At 44.7% G+C, this 17,204-nt stretch overlaps 1 protein-coding gene across 3 annotated transcripts in view; it reads right to left on the reverse strand.

Annotated features, from left to right (window-relative positions):
* Positions 1-17,204, reverse strand: part of NDRG3 (NDRG family member 3) — a 59,819-nt gene that overhangs the window by 28,184 nt on the left and 14,431 nt on the right. For 2 of the 3 annotated variants that reach the window (XM_064674383.1, XM_064674382.1), the window contains exons 2-3: positions 5,220-5,325; positions 1,297-1,332 (exon numbers count right to left, since the gene is read on the reverse strand). In XM_064674383.1, the coding sequence (XP_064530453.1) occupies positions 1,297-1,332; positions 5,220-5,276 (93 nt within the window). In that variant the 5' untranslated portion in view covers positions 5,277-5,325. Of the gene's footprint in view, positions 1-1,296; positions 1,333-5,219; positions 5,326-15,344; positions 15,459-17,204 lie in introns of all 3 variants that reach the window. The other variant, XM_064674384.1, reaches the window with a different exon arrangement.

Genomic DNA, 17,204 nt, shown 5'->3' on the forward strand with positions numbered 1-17,204 from the left:
GGAGCAGGTGCAGAGAAGAGCAGAGAGGGTGGGGAAGGGACTGGAGCACAAGTGCTGTGAGGAGAGGCTGAGGGAGCTGGGGCTGTTCAGCCTGGAGAGGAGGAGGCTCAGGGGAGACCTCCTGACTCTCTGCAACTCCCTGACAGGAGGGGGGAGCCAGGTGGTGATGGGGCTCTTCTCCCAGGCAGCAATCAGTAGGACAAGAGGGCTCGGTTTTAAGCTGTGCCAGGGGAGGTTTAGGTTGGATATTAGGAAGAAATTCTTTACAGAGAGGGTAATCAGCCATTGGAATGGGCTGCCCAGGGAGAGGGTGGATTCTCCATCCCTGGAGGTGTTTAAGGTGAGACTGGATGTGGCATCAGTGCCATGGTCTGATCCAACCACAGCAGGGTTGGATCAAGGGTTGGACTTGATGATCTCCGAGGTCCCTTCCAACTCGGCTGGTTCTATGATTCTATGATCTACATCAACAGACTTTTATTAAATCTATCACATGGTATTGCAGCCCTACCCCTGCTGGTGTGCTCCAGCAGCACTGTGTGACCTGTCCTGCGCTGAGCAGAGCACTGCAGACACAGCAGCCTCCCATGACTGGAGAGAAGGAACAGCTGCTGGCTGCATATCCACACACTCAGTGAGAAGGCAGCAGGATAATCTGGCATGGAAAAAGAGCCTGTGCTCCACAAAATGCCCCACGAAATCTCAGAGCTGCGCTCCCCCTATCACAGAGTGTGTCCTCTGTCTTCAATGCTGGTGGAGCAACCACTCCTCTGAAAGGATTATTCTTATGGCAACCAGAGCCACCGGGCTCATCTCTGCACCATCGATAAACTCCCGAAAATGACCATGGCTGTGTCAAGAGCCAGGCCCAGCAGAGCAGGGTGTTGTATCTTGGGCAGCTTGGTGACTTCCATCTCCTCTCAAGATAAATAGATAGAGCATGCAACCTCCTCCTTTCCCAGCCAGTGAACCAGATGGGATGTGACAGAGCTGAAGTTCCTCAGCACATTGACTTTTTCCAAGAAACTGCTTTTCAGGAGACCAGCCATCCTGCAAGATGTTGTGCAGCCTTGGCAGAGCAGTCCAGCTCTGCACCTTAGAAGAAACTGCTTGGCGTGAAAGGGTGAAGGGCAATTTCTGCCACTGGACGTATTCCAGTTCTTATTGATTAAACCTTAATAGGAGCTAAAATTAAGATACAGATTTTTTTTTCATCTCTCTCTCTCTCTCTCTCAACATTACTACTGAGCGATGGGGAGTCTATCAACCAATCCTTATCTCCTACACGTGTCTTACCTGACAGTCGAAGTCCTGGAAGTTGCGAGCTGCATTCTGTTAATGAAAAACAGAAAAAAGAAAAAAGAGTTCAGCACTGTGCCCCACAACACCCCCAACAACATCATGAAAGTTCCCCTCAGAGACCTTTGTTTTAGTACAGTCGAGCATGGCTGCAGTCAGGTCAGCAGCAAAATATGAGACTTGTACGAGTAAACCTCATGCAATTTCTGCCCATTTCTACACAAATGGGGCTGTCCAGAGGCTGCCACCTAAGGGGAGCATCTGTGGGCACAGCTGAGAGCCTTCGAGCAGGGACAGTGCACATAGAAAGAACCATGGCCAAAGCTGGCCGGGTATGGGTTGGGTTTTGTCTGGTCCTGCTGTTCATTAAGAATTTGGATGCAAAACTCTTGAAGGACTAACCCTGGGATCTCATGTAATAAGCACAGGAAAACAGGCCATGCAGTCACTGCCATGAGCATGGGATTGTTCCATGGCACACACAGGGACCCTGCAAGCTACTGAAACCCCAGCACATGGGAACTGGGCTCAGCAGCTCACAACTGACTGCTCCCAGAGGGTGACCCACACATGCAGCTGAACACAGTCAGGACAGCACACATTTGGCACCCTGCAGGTTTGAGGGGCTGCAGGAACCTGTCTGTGTGCCCACGTGCTTTGTTAACACTGCCTCTGACCATGGAGTAGGTTACACCACTGAGAGCTGTCAGCTGCTGAAAAGGCTGAGCAAATCACTTGAGACAGCATTACAGCTCATGTGTTTAAGGCATAGCTCCTTAGTAGTAAAATTACAACTAGGATCACATATGCACAACAGAAACACTCCAAACATTTCTTCTGGCTGAGCACCCTCACTCCTCTCCATGTGTAAACACATGGCCCTGTTTTCCTCCCTGCAGGGCCTTGCCACATTAGCAAGAACAGAGGTTGCTACCTACATTCTGCAGTTTGAGACATTTGAGATATCTTCAAATCTGTTTTAAAGATCCATTCCCCCCTTTCCTCGTCTGTGGTAAGTATTGAACCCCGTCAATGTTTTGAGCAAAACATGGCAAAACCCACCAAATCCTCAGGATGTGGGAAAAGAAACTAAAAAGTAGCCCCTTCTTATTTCAATTTGAGACACTGAAATTAATTGAAATTTCTGACGCCACCACTAGGTCGTGAAGAAGGTCAATTCAGTCACCCAGTGCCACAGAGATTAAGGACTTTAAAAAACCTATGGAGAAATGAGAAATTTCTCTATCCAGCACTGGATTTGGATGGTGCATGCTAAGTAAAGAAAAGGCTGATCCGAATTTGTACTGGGAAAAGCCTGAGATCCCCTGAGCGAGTGGAGAGGAAATGACACAGAGCAAGGAATAAGGTCTGAACTGGGCTGCTTGTTGTCAGGGTGTACCATGAGGCACAAGCAGCATTAGGGCTGAAATGCCCTGACTCCTGCATACTTGATTTTAACACACCAAAAATCTGACTTTAAACCATTTATTCATTGTCTTGAGAAAGTTTAAGGCAAGTTTTCCAGGCTGTACCTCAAAGCACAGAGCTAGCTGGGTCAGCACAACCCAGCCTAAGGGATGCCCATTCCACCTCCTGAATCTGGCTCTGGCATTTCAGTAACTTTTCACTGGGGCAGTCCTCTCTTTTTCTCTCTCCTTCTACTAAATGGGAACATTTGAAGTTCCTTTACTTCTCCAATATAAAGTCACTGCATTTTAGTGAGGCTGAATGAGGTGAACCAATACAGTGTATTTTACTTCCCTGCACTTGCTATCAGGCTTAAACTACTCACAAACAAAAATGTGTCTGTATTCTTTAAAAGTCAAGCTTGTAGTTTTTTGCTGATTTGAGACAGAACATATCCAGGACTCAGTGGTCTCCAGTGTCATTACCTAGAGTCAGACAAGTGAACAAGATATGACCTGTTTCCATTTCCCAGGCAATTCCACTTGTTTTGAGTATTAAGACACCAGAGCTCCTTCTCTGTGTACAGCAGCCTTTGTACCTGAAGAATTCATGGGCACTCACCCATTAACACCTTAAGAGTTTTACTGTACTATTTCTGGCCATTAAATCCATGCTGGCTCGAATTCCTACATCTAAAGTGGGTTGGTCAGTAAAAATCTTAGTGAACTGCCAGCTCAATAGATTTTGGACTCTGATACGCTGCACAGAACAGCACGTTCTGGCACCACACCCACATGCTCCATAAACTATGTCTAAAAAGCACACATGTATTATTTTAAGCTTGAAAACCTTACTAAGGGCTGGACCTTGGAGTTGGCCACTCCCTGAGGCCCTCCCTTTGTTAAAACAAAGTGTAAAAAGGAGAGCCTCAGCACACTTCTCTTCCCGGGCAGTACTGAGGACGGTTATGGAGCCACTCACTGTATTTTTCCCTACTGAGGTACTGTATACTTTCTGTAAGTTCAAAACAGAGTCAAGGAAAGCAAGTATCACTCTATATGTGCCCTTCTGTGTGCTGGTTACCACCACTGGGTGTTCTGTTCTGATGAGCACACTGCATTTGAACCAGAACTCACACCACAGCCAGGACTGGATGGCACTGACCAGGCCAGACTTGACAGAGAGACTGAAACTCATAAAGTGAAACCCACTGTTTTGGCATGCTGCAATACCTCCCACTTAGGTCAGCTGACTGAAGCAAGGGCAATCTACCCTCTTAAATTCAAACATGGAAAATCCCAGGAGAATCATGAGCAAGATCTGGGGCACTGCATTTAGGAAGCTTGTCTTCTGTAAATGTTTAATTCTTGTTTTGAAACCACAAACTGTTCTCAAGGCCTGTATTTTAGCTGCTGGTCTACACTGATTTTGTACTTCCCAGACTCACCTTCCAGGAAACATTTTAAAAAATTGAGTTGAGGAAGCCCAGCAGTCAGCACTACTCTGTCAGAATAGGCTGGACTGCAGAGTTCAGCTGAATTTTTAGATTTCACAGGTACTAAACAGATATGCTAGAACACTAGAGAAATGAGGAAAAACTAATCAGTACAGACTAAAACACAGCAGAATTTCAGAGATTTCACCCATTTTGTGGCAGACAGCCCAGTCTCCTACAGGCACACAGTGAGTGGACAGAGCACAACAGCCCTTTGGCAGCACAAGCCAGTTCTTGATGATGCCATTAAACAGCAAAGCCTTGGGAACTGCTTCCCATACCACTGGGCTTGGCTGTGAGCTATGGAAAGTGACCCAACTGCATTGCTCATAATCACAGTTTGCAGGTGCAAGATGCTAGATCCTGTTGGGATGCCTGTAATGACTTAGGCACTCGGAATGACAGTTTGTGGCAGAATCCAGGGAGGCCAGGGATCTCCTAAAGCCTAGATGGCTCTTCTCCAGCCCACAAAAGAGAAAGACTTAAACAGCTGCTGCAATATGATGATTTTCAGAAGTCTCAGTATTAGATGAATCTGGACTGCTCTAGCTGAGCTCTGGAGACATTAAAAGGAAACAGCTCTAAGTCCAGGGAGACGGGGCTGGTTTGGGTGTCAAAACACTAAAGGATAATTTAAGACAAAATATTTTAAACAAAAAAAGAAAAAAGAAAATAGGATACAATAATCCAAAGTTCCTCTAACAAGGAGAAACTTATTAGAGGTTCTACAGCTACATTAAGTCAGGAATGGGATCACCTTCCCATTTTCTGCCCAGCCTCTGTAAATCCTCACTACAGGCATGACATACTGTTTGGCCAGGACTCCAAACTTACCTGAACTGTGGTGGTCTGTCATTCCCTGAGACTTTGGAAGAGTGTGTGGCGGTAAATTACCAGAGTGGGGTTTTTCAGTACTTCAGATACTTTAAGCTGTAAACAGCTTCTGGCAATCAGGGCTCCTTCCCAGACACAAAGTCAGCCTGAGTACACTGTGAGAACAAAGCAGCAGCTGCATTACCTTGTCATTCAGGAGCGGTTTGATCTCTGTCAGCTGAACATCCTGCAGTTCATCCATGGTGCTGGAACTGAAGCCAATTAATCCTCAGAGCAGCAAATGGATGATTCTGAAACAAAGACATACTGTTAGAAACAGCATTAGAAGTGAGGCTAGTCAAGGAAATTTTTCAGATTTTTTCATTAGACTTGTCTGTGCTCCAAATGAAGCCTCCAAGAAGCTGGTTCTTGGTGCAACACAAGCCACCTGTAAGTGCAGAAGGTAAACCCAATCGCGCTCACACTGTCAGTCTCCTTATGCCTTGTCCTGCCCACAGAAAGTTGTTCCTGAAAGCTCAGGCCTTTCTACTGAGAAAGTCTGAATCCATTTCCATGCTGGTACTTCAGCCATAGTGTGTCTGGAAGTGAACTGGACATTACTTGATCAGCTGAGTGAAAAACTATGTTCAGTGACATCCTCCTGCCACGACCAACAGACCTGAACCCCAGTGTCCTGCCTCCAAAAGCAAGGCTCTGCTGTATCCACAAGACACGCAGCCAAAACTAAATCCACACATGGGAGACAGAGGTGAGGAGATCCAAGCTCGCTGGCAGAACAGCCCAGAGTCCGGGGCAGCCCCTGCAGCAGGTGGGATATTGTTACACCCTGAGCCTACTTGGTAGGTTTTCAAAGGGCTTAGGTACTTAGATTCCCTCTGGCAGCACACAGGAGAAAACAACAAAGTTCTCATGAGGCTGAATAACAAATTCTACTTGCAAACTTTAGAATGTTAAGGTAGAATAAGGTACTTGGCAAATTTTAAAGCAACATCCAATTAAAGAAAGGCACTTCACAAAGCATTGACTTAGCAAGCTCCAACTCAACCAACTTTAAGTTATCCAGATTTCAATGAGAGGAAGTTAGGAGAAGACAGAGGGAGAGAGAGAGAAAGGAAAATGAGAGCGAAAGATGACCAGTCACCGCCTTGGACTCAGCAAGGTCTCAGGTGCTGTCAGGTCCAAGGCAGTGGGACATGCCAGCACCATACCTGTGCCACTGCTTTTATCTGCTCTGGTCTCCCAGGGCCCTCCCCAGGTGCGGCTTTTGGGGTGCCAGTGGCTTGGTAACCATTTTGGGATTAGACCAGAGGCTCCAGTAGGTGGGATGTGGAGCACAGACCACCCCACCTACACAGAACTTGTCCTACTCCCCCCACCTTAGTTGCTGTTTTGAGCCAGTAATCATTTCTCCAATCTCCTACAGATATAAAAATGGTCCCCAGATATGGCTGGTCCAGTGGAATATGTGCAGGTAACACTGTTAACTGGGCAGCCCAAAAAATCAGATGGTGCAAAGTCAGCAAAGGGAAGAAAAAAGTATAATCAACAGTACGTGAGGCTGCCATATGTCTGTGAGAAATCGCTGCTGCCATGGAGCCAGAGGAGAAATCTTCCAGTATAAATACAGCAGTAAGGATGTAGGAAAATATGGCTGAGTTTACCAGGGATTTAATTACTCCTCTGGAGGCTCTAGCTGTGTTTCTACACAGAAGAATTTCTAGAGCAAGCAGTTGCAGCAATATGAAGACGGCTCTGGCAGGAGATGGTCATGATGGATGGTGCAGGTTATCTAGCTGTTCAGGGAAATTGCACCTATTACTGCAGATGGCATAAGAGAAGTCACAAACAGAATGAAGTATGTGGTGGACTTCCTGGGCACCAGCTGAGTGTGCTAGGAAAAGTCTCTTGAGTACTGTCAGGAACAAAATTCTTTGTCCAACATATTATAGGCTACTAATCACAGAAGAAAAAAAGTGGAAAAAGAACACGTGTGTTCCCCAGCCACCTTAATTCCACACAAACATGTCTTGCCCTGGGAAGAAGCAGTCCCCATCACCACAAATACTGTGCAAAGCTGCACCCTTTGTGCCAGGACTAACTAACACTGGTGTGGCTGAAGCCAGTCTGGCACAAAACAAATGGAAACAAAATGCCTTTTCCCTCTGAAAATCAGCCATAGCAATTTCCCTCTCTTTTATGTCCTTTGCTCTGGGAAACTTTAAATTACTCTTCCTTTTCAGCTTTTTTGCCATAAAAGATACCAGTTGGGAGAGTTTCAAGAAACCAGTTAATCTAGAGGTAACAACTCCTTACCCCACAATGAATCTTTACTCAGAAGAGGAGTAAGAGTCATTTCCTCTGTAAGCCCCAGAGGAACACTGGTTACTGTCTTTCTGATAAGATATTATGGAATAAAAAAAATACTTCTGCTAAGGAATTACAACTTCCATATACACTAGGGCTGATTAAGAGCTCAGCATCTACCAGGTTCTCTGAAAAACAGCATCCCATGAGGTTACAGACACAAAAGGAGTTTCACACAAAGCATCACAAAGCTTATCTGCAGATAAGCTGCAGACAGTACCAGAATGACCACCTTCACCTTATCTGGAGAGTGTATCCCTTCTCTTAGGCTCCTCTGAAAAGACACCTGCTGGGCCCCATGGCAGGCAGGAATGTGATGCTTATTCTTGGGGTCACCCAAGAGACCAAGAAGTTGTCCATCTCTCCAAAGGGATTAAAAAGCTGTGCACACACAAGCCACCTTTCTCTGTGGGTTTTTATACACAAGGGATTGGTAAGTTCCTGAGTCTTAGGCTCACACCTTGCCTTTTTGCCTAAACCAGAGTCTACAGGGAAGCAGGGCATCTAATAACCCCTCTCTGCCGAGCTCTGACTGACCAAAGAACGCGTCAGAGCACCAATTGCTCTGCATTAGATTGCTCAAAGATACTTTTGCTAAAGACTTGAAGACATTTCTCCTAGTTTTCCCCTGGCTATACAAAGAGCAACAAGTCCCAGAGAGCCCTGGGATGCATCCTGCATAAACCTGCCCAGGGACACCATTTGCTGTCAGTGTGAGGAGGTCCATGAAGTGTGCAAAGCCTAGAGAGGCGGAGACACACATTCTGTAAATCCCATGCACTACTATGTTCATCATTTATAATATGAGAAGAATAAAAACTTAAGTAGGGCTTCAAAGCAAGGACTGTCAAATGCTTATATATCATCAGCTCTGATTTCATACTTGGTCTCTAGATTCAATTACAGTGCACACAGTAAACAGCATCACTCTGAAATTAATCCGATGTTTATCTTCCTGGTTCACTCCAAATAGTGCCTCAGGGGAAGGGGGGTCTCCCGGGCAAACTCCTATGGCACTGCCCATAATGGGCACTGCTTGTTGCCCCTTCTTTAAAGCAAGCTGGGCAGCAGGAAAAAAGGCTGCTGGTTTGGGTGCTGAGCTGAGAATTACTTGACACTTCCTTGAGAGAGAAGAGACAACCATCCTTACCACCAGCTGGGCTCAAACAGCCGGGAAAACTTCTGTAGGGGAGTTCACAGAGTGAGAGACCTGCTAAGCAATGAGCCTGCAGCACAGTCAGCCTGGGAGCTCCTCTGCTCCCTCACCCAGGAGCAAGGCCTCCAAAGGGACTGGAGAGAGCCCAATGCTGAGGGGAGCCAGGAAGCCACTGAACATTGCTGAACTGAGATTAAATCACACAGAAAGATCAAACCTACACAGCCTCAAAGGGTCAGATGGTGAATTTTTTTCCTAAACATTTTGAATCTAAATCTATTCATCTAGCAAATTTGATTTTTTTTCTCCTTTCCTGGAAACGTAAAGCTTTTTGATGGTTTTTTGAAGGAAAAGGTACAGGTGGTCCCCATCACTGCTTGCAAGCAGCTTTTTTTAGCTTGCTGAACCAGCTCTTCCCAATCCACTCATTTGGGAGCTCTCCACAAAAACGCCTGTCACAGCCTCAGGATGTCATTTCAATCCGTTCAGAGGATATTCTGTAGGTAGATGCATGCACTTTTTTCTTCCCAAGGTCTTAGCAAGCTCAGTGTGATTGCCCTGGACTGAATCTGGGTAACTTATGATCACAGCACAAGATCTGACTCGCTCTACAGGACTATTTGCCACAACTTCAGGCAAGCACCCTGCTATGCCAACAGCAACACACCTTTTGGTTTGAGACATGGCAAAAGGGCACATTTGAGCAAAAGAGAATGCTATGTAGCAGAGAGACCTTGTAAAGCACATCTCCAAGTGCAGAGGCAAAGGGAAGGGTGGGATGTTGTTGATCTGGGGCTATTCTCTGCTCCAACTGTGTTAAAGACTCCTTGTAAAAGCTCTGCAGACATGTCTGCCCAGGAAACAATCAAATTCCTCCCTCCACTCCTCCTGTTATTTAAAGAGACATACATGTCATTTCATAAGCTGACACAACAAAGCAGCATAAATATTCATAGCACTCAAAAGAGCTCTGTAGAAGACAGACTACAGGCAAAGCAAAAGGTTTGCCTGGAACGATCCCTGTATAAATCATACATTTTTTCTATAAACGTCCCTGTACCACCTGTTTTGTAAGTATTCCTCTTGCCTCTATTTATATATTACTATAAATACACTCAAATCCCCCAGCTGAAACCATCCATCCCTTTCCAAAGGTTTCCTGAAGGCTGGAGTAGACTCTATCCTCTTTGAAAATCAGTAAGACAAGAATCCAGGTGAGATGTGGTGAATCATTAAGCATGGAGATTAGAATCAGGGTAGAAGACAGAAGGCTACAAAAAACCAAGGCTGGTGAGCCTCAGAAAGGAAGCAGCTACCTATAAATAAGACCTGAAATCCATGTTTGTGTGCTTACTCCAAGATAAGGCTGCTCTCAATTTACACAGTTTCAGTATACAAAGGAAGAAGTTGCAGTAAAGTGAGTTCAGTAAGTCAAGAGCACAAGTCCTACAGACCTGAGCATGAAACCACATCATCTGCAGGGACCAAGGCTCCAGGTCCTGGTCACTGAGGCTCTGGCACAACTGCTTCCCACAGGGTTGGGAACTGCAAGAGCTGCATCTTGACTTCAGCTGTTTTGTTATGGGGCTGCAATCTCTCCACACTGCTAAGGAACTCAGTGCAACAAAACCTTGCATTCAGAGGCTAAAAATTCTTGTTTGTTCATCTCAATTTGAATACAGCTTCTAATTTGTTACCTCCATAGCCTGTTATACTCCTGCTTTGTATGTTAACCACACTGGGGCAAAATCACACCGATCAGTGATCAAGCTATGCTACCAAAAACATGCACTCCCTCGGTGGGCAGCCCAGCACAGGCCATCTGAAGCAGGTCCTCTCTAGGGACTGATGGCACTTACAGCCATGACAATCCAAGTTATGCTCCTGAGAACCACCCTCCAACACAGCCGCCCACTTCTAAGGAGATGGAAAGCAGAAATGCTGCTCCTGGCATGCAAAGGAAGATGTGAACAAATTCAGGATTTGCAGCCCATGCCAGAACTCAAATACTCTACCCACAGCCTGCACGTTTGCTGCTCAGGCATTTCTCCAGCTGTGTGTGCTGTGCAGCTCTCTACAGCAACTTTCTCTTTCTTCATAGGGGGATTCCCACTTTCTGTGCCTTCCAAGCTTTGCTCTTACACACAGGAAGACCAGCTGCTTGCCAGGGCTCCTGAGCTTGGTTGGGCAGACTGCAGCCTTGGCACACAGATCTCAGCTAAGTTTCATTTATGGGCCTTGAGACCCTTGGGCATTCCTGTTGTGTTGCTCCTCAGCCCTCTGCAAGCCTCTGGGCAGCAGTGTGCTTCCCAAAACCTGCACAGGCTACTCTGTTTTCTACACTAAAATGCTAGCTGACATTGTAAACTTCCAGCAAAACAGGCAAAAGATCCAAATTCCCTTTAAAAATATTTTCCTAGGATACTCACTTTGCGTTCCAGCTCATATATTTCTGAGAATGCATCACATGGCATTCCATCTCCAAGACAAACCGCGTGCCTGCAGAGGAACTCTGTTCTGCTTCACTAGTGCAGTGCCAGCTCCCGCACTTGAGCAACAGCAGCTTCCTAACCCACCATGCTTTTACCTCCCTGAAATCTGGGCTACACCTAGGACAGAAATGCCAGCTGGTAAATATAATTTCTAAGGAGCTTAAACAAGACCTACATCTAACAATGGCTTTGTAAAGAAAAGGTCCGTGCCCAGCTTAATTCTGGAGGAGTCCAATTCTAACTAAAATCAGCATCACATTGCCACAGCGAGCAGGACACCATCCCTGCTGACCATCTGAATCAACAGGCAACAACTACAGGGCCGATTAGGCAAGAATACTGCAAAAGTCTTCAAATTGTTTTGCATTGCCTTGACCAGTACCCATGAGAACACTGACCCACGTACTGCCCTGTACAGGACAGTCCCAGAAGTTTTAGAGATGGGACACCCAGGATATAAACCGGCACGAGAAATTTCTCCGATGAAAATGATGCAAACTACTGTCTTTGAGAGAGCCTTTTCTGGTCATGGCTCTTTCAAACAGCCTTGCAGCATTTCCCTGAATAAGCTGTTCCACCAAAAGCAAATGAAATAAGCAGTGGCTGCTACCATCAGTCATGTGATTCACATGATGTCCCATGTTCCCTTCATGTCCACTGGCATCACCCTAAAGCAGCACCCACATTACCCAGCACCTGAGTTTGCACAGCTCAAACTAAAACCACAGACCATTTTTACCAGTTTCATGGCAAAGGACATGTTCAAATGAATCTGTTCAAGGACTCTTTCATCTCTACTGAGCCACCTGCTTCCACTACCCCTGCAGTTCAGGAGGTCCCAGCAGGCACGGCTGAGGGCTTTCGAAGGTTTTGGTTGGATGTTTGTCCAAACCAAAACATCTGTAGCTCTTCATCAGCTCTGTAACCATCACAGCATCCACTGCAGCTTCTCCCCATGCCATCTCCTCTCTGTCCCTCTCTCCCCACCTTCGAGCTCTCACCTGCAGAGGCACTCATCCCTCTTTGTACCTGACCTCACTCGCTCCCCAGCACTCACTCTCCGGGAAATGCTCTCTTCAGCAGCAACCTACTCTTAAGCAGCTTATGCTGAAATTTGACTGCTTTCCACCAGACCCTTCACTTTCCTCTGCAGTTTGACTTTCAAGCTTGTTTCTGCTTCATTTCAGCCATGCTTCCTACTGACAGTGCGCTTTTACATTTTAAGTGAAAAAAATTAACCAAATGTGAATACATACTGCACTGAGCAAAGCAAAGTGTTCCAGGGCAAAGTGGGCTGGAAATCCGTTTAAATGAGATTTTAACAATAATTTTTATCATGAAACAGCACATTTCAATTTACTGAAATTTAATGTTGATTTTGCATTTTATTTATCTTATTGAAAAAGTTGCATTTTCACTGGTTACCAAACGTTAAACTGCAGTGATCCAAGACCAGGTTGGACGGGGCTTGGGGTAACCTGATCTAGTGGAAGGTGTCGCTGCCAATGGCAGGGGGTCAGAACTGGATGATTTTTAAGGTCCCTTCCAACCCAAACCATTCCATAATATAACTATTACACTCAACTGAGCCTTCTTGCTGTGTGGGAGGAACCACCATTTCAGTTATTGTATAGCTAAACAAGCAATTAGTCAGACCTCGGGTTTTGTATTTTGTAATGCAATTTTGATAGACATTTTTAGTTCATTTGTGTGAGGTGCTACTGGGATAGAAGAAGAATACTGAGATCAAATGCATAAGAAAAAAAATCTGTACAGCAACTTTCATTTAATTTTTTTGTGCTCACTCATATATATAAATTGTACAACCTAAATCCAATGTCATAACATATATTCACCAGTGAAGAAATAGCATCCAGTAGTTTTGGTCACATCTCTTGGCATCTGCAGTGTAATGTAGTGCAGTCTGGATAAACCAAACTTAAAAATCGTCACAGACATGTGAAAAGCTCAAGAAGAACAAACAATTCTGCTCCTCAGCAGCTAAGAAGACACAAATGCTTCTGGGTTCAGCTCATTCAGGTAATGAACAGCCTTTCACTGTGCTTTGTATGTTATACATCTAAACCACTTCTAGCTTCACAGAGCAAACCCAAACTTTTCTTCTTACTTCATTCAAACTTGAATAAATGGATTTCGGCCATCAGAAAGTAGCATACTTGCAGGCAAAAGCTGATCAAACATTTCAGCATCTCCAATTCCAAGTTATACACCCTGGTGGACATGGGAGAGACCTTAAGTTTTATCACAGCAAATATATATTGTTTAGTATTAAATAATGATGGGTATTGAATATAAGAATATCAATGTACACAGAAGACAGATGTAAGTCTCAGGATGCAGTTTCATCTGCTCTAGCTACAAACTGCTTGCAAAAGGGGCATTCAAGGGACTGATATAAATTTTAAGAGCACATATACATTGTATGAAAAACAAATTGCTAAAATAAGATTTTTATTATATGGGTTTTGCTCCTTCCTCCTCAATAATGAAATTTTCCCCTTATGCATGCAGCACTGCTCCTTGAGCTTCAGTGAACAAGCTCTTTCAGTTTGGCCCACCCTGTGCCATCTGAAGGACAGTCTGAAGTATCAGTGCCATTACTTCAAACCCACTGCAACTGCTGTACAGCTGTCCCATCATTTCCAGTCTGTGAATTCACTTCCAAGCAGAAAACATCCTTGTGTCAGGCTGAATTTTATGCCCGTCCTGAGGCAGCTGGCCAGAAGAAACAACTCTGGTTAGCACAGTTAAAACCAGTAACAGATACAAGACAACTCAGAATCAATTCGTGAGGAAATTTCATTATTCGTTTAATACAATTGTGGGTTGCTGCCAAAAGGGATGCTCCTGTTCTCCTACCCTGTGCCAGCCAGAACTTCCTTCCTCTCCTTCCCTTGCACCAGGCCAATGATTATGCAATAATCTGGCAAATCAGATCTGCTTATTCCCTCCCTCAAGTATTTTTGCAAGACTAGCTTTCACTTGGATCAGTGAACTGACTGATGAAAAGGCTCCTTCAGTTCCTTGTGTGCCACCTTTTTTCTAAATCTGCCAACTACAAAGACCTTGATTTGAGGTTTGATTGTAAGAAACCAGGTGTTTGGGCAGCTTTAGCTCTTCAGCTGAATCAGAGAGCAGATGCTGTACATGCTCACTATGCTGCCAGAGGATATGCGGGGTCTGCACTTAGCCTCTAATCCATTTAGATAAGAGTGGATACAGAACAGAACTATGAGTTGCCTTGTTGTAAAGTATTATTTCAGGACATAGAGGAACTAAAGTTTCACCTGACAGCCTCTGAAAAGGAACATCAGACCCTTCAGCTCTCTATTCTGCTCTGTCCCCTTGCAGGCAGAACCCAATCCCTGCCTCAGGCAATGTCTGGAATGCTTGACTGTAACATGAGCAGACTTAATGCAGACTGTTTGCCAGGCTACCTTTCTGCTGCTTTAGTGAGCTGAAGGAGCTTATCAGACAGTCACATGAACATCAGAACAAGCTCATGTCATGAGGACCAGACATGTAACGAGCTCTGGAGTCATCTCCAACTCCTGCAGTCTAAGCTGAGGATCATGTACATCAGAGTAGGCAAATATACAAATAAAGCAGTTAACTCACTACAGTCTTCATGGTGCTCCCTGGATACAGGTAAGCAGGGCTGGAGCTTAAATGAACACCTAAGTATGCATCAGCAGGGGCATTCATGTTATAAGTTCCTGAAATGGATAGAAGCCTTTTGATAAAACAGGTCATAATGTCTTATTTCAGAGAGGGTAGAAACATCCCTGGAAGTGTCCAAGGCCAGGATGGACAGGGCTTGGAGCAACCTGGTGCAGTGGAAGGTGTCCCTGTCTGTGGCAGGGGGGTTGGAATGAGATATTTGAGGTCCCTTCCAACTGAAACCAGTCTGTGATTCTGTGATGCAGCAATGAACCACATTTTCTTTCAGCCACTGTGAGCACCCCCCATTAGGAGTTACGGGAGCAGTTTGCAAACACCTGCACAAATACAGGAGAGAGACAGGATGGAAAACACCAGCTGCTTAAGCACTACATCATTCATAAGAATGACTTCTGTCTAATGTCAGTTATAAAACTATATATAAGGTAGATATGTAAAATGCCATTGGAAGGCAGTTGATGTTTCCCATAGAATTAGGAATGCCTTTCTGTAACTAGCTGGAGGCCAAAGGAGGATGGCACTCTGTACCAAATATGCTTCCCCAGATTTTAAGTTTGTCAGATAAGGTCCCAGGAGGAATCTCTGATGTACTTACCAGGTTCCATGTGGACCCAAACCCAGTTTGCTCTCCACAGATTCCAGTGGTTATTCTTGGTTGCTTGTGAGTTCAGATCTTCCTACAAAAGCTCTGGCCATTACTGCCTGAGATCTGCCAACGTCCAAAAGACACATCCTCTTAAAGGTGCCTCGTTCCCTGGTGAGATTCTGTCCCTCCAAACCCAAACCCTGTTGGCATTTTAGGCAGGAAAGAACATCTGCTTTCCTTTTGCTCCATCCTTCTTTCCTTCCCTTTCCTCATTCATCCCCACATTGATTCACGTTTGAGTGGTCAAAATCAGAAGCCAAAGCTATCTAATGTGTGAACTGGACTGGGCAAACAACTTATATCAGGAAAAGAACAGTTTTTAGAAAGGTAGGTTGAATCTGTATAGCTTTTGCTTATTATCGGTTAGAAGTAATAATTTCTTTTTTCCTCACCCAAACTTCCTTACTACAAACCAAGGTCCCTGGTTTAGATCAGCTCAGAGCTTCATTGTCATTAAGAAATCATAGTGTATGTTAAGGTGGTTCCTATTAAGTGAAATTCAGTTTCATATACCTGGGATGCTGCAAAAACATTCACAAGCTTAAGACAGCTTCACATCACATATCTCACAATGGTAACCCATGATCCCACAGACACTCCAGCCAGGACATACAGTTATTGTAAACAGACCCCCGAGGATGTCAAAACACAAAGGTATTACTTCTTTTAAAACTAACTGAAGATCTCAATACAAGTGATTTAGTTCTAATACTCTAGTTCTGAATGAAGTTAAACCACCACATGGGTTTCATGTTTAACCCCTCCTTGTTTAGAAAGACTGGGTTACAGCAAATTAATTCCTGATTTCATTCCACAGAAACCAACATGAGACAAGGACACACCACATCAAAGCAACAGTGAGGGAACAAGCTGATTACACCAAAGTCTAAAACTAATTTCTCGAGTAAGAATTACTAAGAGGAAGTTTCTCAGAAGCCTGTTGGGAGCCTCTTCCGTGGGTGAGGATGGCACAGCAGGAACATGGTAGGGTTCCTGTGGAGGGACCTGAACACAACTGCAGAGCCACATAGGCTGGAAGGGATTTCTGGAGGAGAGATTACTCCTTTGCAAGCAGGAGTAATTTCAAAGCTGGATCCAGTTGCTCAGGGCCTTACGGATTTTCAAATCTCTGTGGATGTAGATTCTAGCATTACACACCACTCTCATTGCTAAAATAGTTTCCTTTAATCCAATGCGAATTTCCCTTGCTGCAAGTGGAAGGTAGATGAATAAACAATGAGATTTTTAACCTTAAAGTATCACAGACCAGAGTAAAAAGAAAAATTAATATCCTTAAGTAGGTGTGGCTGCTACAGCCACACATCAGAATTATTTAAAAATTCCCTTTCTAAAACTGTTTAATAATGAATAAGGAGTCAAATCAGACTTCACAGTAAACCATAGATGAAGCAGAAATTCATCTGGTAGATTTTTCAGGGCAGATGTTAATATGTCAAAATAACAGGCTTAATATTAAATTGATTGCCAACTCTGAAAAATGTTCACTACTTTCCAGAAAAAGAACACATGAAGAACTGCTCAGGATCTGAGCAGTGCAAGATCCAGCCTCAGAGAGTTCAAGAGCAAATGCCTAGGATGTGTATACCTGATAATTGCCTGTACATCCACATGTACCTCAGACAGGGTCTATCTCTCTCAGGTCCTGTAGAAGCTTCTTGCCCAGTGCACTGAAACACTGCTGTTCCTTGTGAACAGAGGGTATTTACTCTCAGGCTTTGTGCTGCAGAAAAAACAGTAAGGCAGCCTCACCCATGAAATCGAGCTTAGTGCCTCCCTCCTTCCCTGACA

Source organism: Pseudopipra pipra, chromosome 17, assembly GCF_036250125.1.
Source record: "Pseudopipra pipra isolate bDixPip1 chromosome 17, bDixPip1.hap1, whole genome shotgun sequence".
NCBI classification, from domain to species: Eukaryota; Metazoa; Chordata; class Aves; order Passeriformes; family Pipridae; genus Pseudopipra; species Pseudopipra pipra.